This window comes from Bidens hawaiensis, unplaced genomic scaffold (assembly GCF_021521415.1).
Source record: "Bidens hawaiensis isolate Kalapana, Puna unplaced genomic scaffold, B.hawaiensis_p1.1 tig00002306_1, whole genome shotgun sequence".
NCBI lineage: Eukaryota > Viridiplantae > Streptophyta > Magnoliopsida > Asterales > Asteraceae > Bidens > Bidens hawaiensis.
The window spans coordinates 2,607,125-2,610,392 of NW_027491123.1; the positions used below are offsets into that span (position 1 = coordinate 2,607,125).

Consider the following 3,268-nt stretch of genomic DNA (forward strand, 5'->3'; position numbering starts at 1 on the left):
ATAACCGTTGTGATTACATGAACTCATTTTTATAGTGTGTCTTGCCCGAATTGCTTATAGAACTTGAAACCCGGGTGTGATTCGTTTTATAATCATTGTTTACAATTCAATTATATTTCTTGCAAATTGTTAATTGTTTTCAATAAAACTAAAAAATAATTATTTTACATCTAAATCATATTTGGTCTATACGACTACTTAAAAAGACTTCATAATTATTAATCAATTAAATTTAGATCAACGACCACAAACTCTTCTTGGTTCGACACCCTTCTTACCCTAACTAGTTTAAGGTGATTAGGAACACATTTCTTCTTTATCTTTGACCGGTCTGACGACGAACGATCAGGTTTTAGTTCCGGAGAGAGAGGTTGAGGTAGAAGAGAGAGATGAGTTAGTAGATAAGGAGATAGTAATGGTGACTCCTGGTAAGGTGCAACCTAGGCTAGGCCCAGCAAGTACCGTACCAACCAGTGAGCCCATAGTAGGAGGAAGTTAGGAGAAGAAACCGAGAGAGGTTAGGCCGTCACCGCTTATAGATCATGCTCGTGCTACGTATCCAACCCGTCTTAAGAATAAAAAATTCACTAGAAAGTACAGGAACTTCTTAAACATGTTCAGGAAACTTAGAATTAATCTTCCTTTTATCGAGGCCCTCCAGCATATGCCGAAATATGCTAAGTTTTTGAAAGTTCTTCTTAAACGTAAGGAAAGTCTGAAGGAGCTTTCAACCATTCCACTGAACGGAGAATGTTCCGCGGTAGTTCTCAATAAGGTACCGGAAAAATTACCCAATCCCGGCTTTTTTACTGTTCCATGTTTGCTCGGTAGGGATACCTCGTGCCAAGCGTTGGCAGATTTAGGAGCTAGCACAAACCTAATGCCCTATTCGTTGTATGAGAAGCTAGGCCTAGGAGAACTCACCACGACCCGTATGTCATTGTCTTTAGCCGACCGCTCGGTGAAGTACCTTAGGGATATCGTAGAAAACTTGCTTGTTAAAGTCGATAATTTAGTTTTCCACATAGATTTTGTGGTTCTATATATGGAGGCCGAAGAGAGAGTTCCTAACATTTTAGGTCGTCCATTCTTACGTACTACTAGGGCACTCATAGATGTTTTTGAAGGAAAGATCACTCTTAGAGTCGGCGAAGATATTGTCACATATGTTGCTAAATCCATGAGACATCTGAGTGGTCAAGATGGTCTCATTGATCCATGTCATCCAGTTTACTCGGTTGATTCTTTGTTCCGGGCATGGATCCACGTCTTTATCACTTCCGTTCCGTCAGAGTTAATTTGGAGGAGGATGAGAGAGAGGTCGCGTGTTCTCGAGTGATGATGGAGTGCGATAGAGAGGTGGTGGTAAATATATAGAAATCCCTTGTATATTTTAATTAAAATTTTATTAGTTTTTGTTCGAATTTTATTAGATATTGTATATTACTAACATATTTGAATAATGTAGGTTCCGAAGGTTGATCGTGGTTAAAAAGGGCGAAAAACGAGCTAAAACAAGCCAAACCGGAGAACCGAAGCCATAGAATTGAACCGGACCGCATCAGGATATGAACCGGACCGCCTCAGGAAACGAACCGGACCGGATCAGAATTGAACCGGACCGTACCGGTCAGCCCCACCCTCCTAGCCCGGAGGGAAAAAGGCCGCCGTGCGGCGCCCTGGGCACCTAGATTCTAGAATTTTCTTGCGTTTTGACCAGTTTGGGGCCCAGGAAAACCTATATAAACACCCCTAAACTTAACTCTAAGCATAACCTGAAGAAGCTAGACGAATTTGTGGAGTTCCAAGGATTAGGATTGCAATTTTTAAAGGCTTTGAAGGTTAAGAATCATTCGGTGAAGCGCTCCTAGTTTAAAGACGAAGAACACGGGTTCTATCTTTTGTCTTCTTTCGTTTTCTAATATTTTTCACCATGAATTCTTGCATGAACTACTTAGGCTTATAACCTATTTTGACATTGTGATTTGATTTTGGATTACTTATCGTTATGGTTTTTATGATTTAGTAAGAGATTTAATTATATTAAATTGATGCATATGGATGCTTAGGATTGTTTGATGAGTTTTATTCCATAGTTTCCTTGATTATTGTTTGTCATATGATAGGTTGCTATTAGGTCAATTACTTTATGTTTTTGATTATTTTATGATTGATTTGCAATAAGGTCATAGGAATAATATTATCAAATAAACCTAAGTGTGCTGTTAACCTAAAAAACTGTAAGGTGCTAGGTTATTGATAGGTCTTTGTTACTTAATCTTACTAGATTTAGTTCCTAGTAAGTAGTCCGTCTAGGTTTGATTATTTAATATTGTCTATTGAATCAATTAAATATATTAAATTACCTTTGATTTCCGTGCTGTAAGGTAGGATTTCATTATAAAGGAACTAAGTCATAATTAATTAGGTTAACATAAGGAAACTTGATTTTAATATTGATGTGCGTTAAAACTTATTAGAAACAGATAGGTGTATTCTTGAGAAAGGTCAGAGGTCCTATTCGGGTTTTCTCTTAAGTGTCTATTTTACTATCCCAGTTCAAAACTAAATATTTCCCCGGTTAATTAATAACTAAAATTTAGGGGATTCTAGCCTGGGTCGTTTTACATTATCATCTGATTGAATCAACAAACTTGTGTAATTTACTTGTTTTCTTAAATTAGTTTTTAACAATAGTCTTAATTTAGTATTTTACTTAAAAATCCCCTTAAACAAATATAACTAAATAAGTCATCTCTGTAGTTGAGTCTAATTAGCTAATAAACATAATTTAAAGAGTCTCGTGGGTTCGATATCCGGACTTACTTAGCTTTACTAGAGTCGATCGGTTCACTTGCAGTCGAGTTTTAGAGAGTCTAGAATATTACTTAGTGTCTATTTTAAGTTAATTTGGTTAATAATTATTAAACTACTTTTAGCACATCAGTCACCCATTGATGTTCGGGTATTTTGTACATATATTAGTGTGTTAATTATGTAGTGTTGTTTAGTATATTGTTAGAACTTTGGTACTTCATACGTGCTTTTGTGTTTCAGGTCATTGATCGTTAAAGATGCTAAATTGGAGACTTGTACGAACATGGAATGATATCTCGGGAAGACCTGAGCATAAATTGAAGTCTTAGGAAGTGTTAGAAGAATTCAGGAAGAGTTTGGATGAGAAACCTAAAGCCGATGCTAAAACTGAACAAGATTCACAAAAAGCGACCAGGAAGTAAAACGAGCATGTCCTGGGCTAGAAAATGAG

At 36.7% G+C, this 3,268-nt stretch overlaps 1 protein-coding gene across 1 annotated transcript; it reads left to right on the top strand.

The window, feature by feature from the left end:
* Window positions 1-613: 613 nt before the first annotated feature.
* LOC143615216 (uncharacterized) lies at window positions 614-1,339 on the top strand. The gene has a single exon (XM_077088396.1). It carries the CDS (start codon window positions 614-616, stop codon window positions 1,337-1,339), a length of 726 nt encoding a protein of 241 aa, XP_076944511.1.
* The last annotated feature ends 1,929 nt before the right edge of the window (window positions 1,340-3,268 follow it).

What these genes read in the sequence shown, in the direction of transcription:
- LOC143615216 (XM_077088396.1), top strand. Translation starts at nt 614, where the DNA reads ATGTTCAGGAAACTTAGAATTAATCTTCCTTTTATCGAGGCCCTCCAG.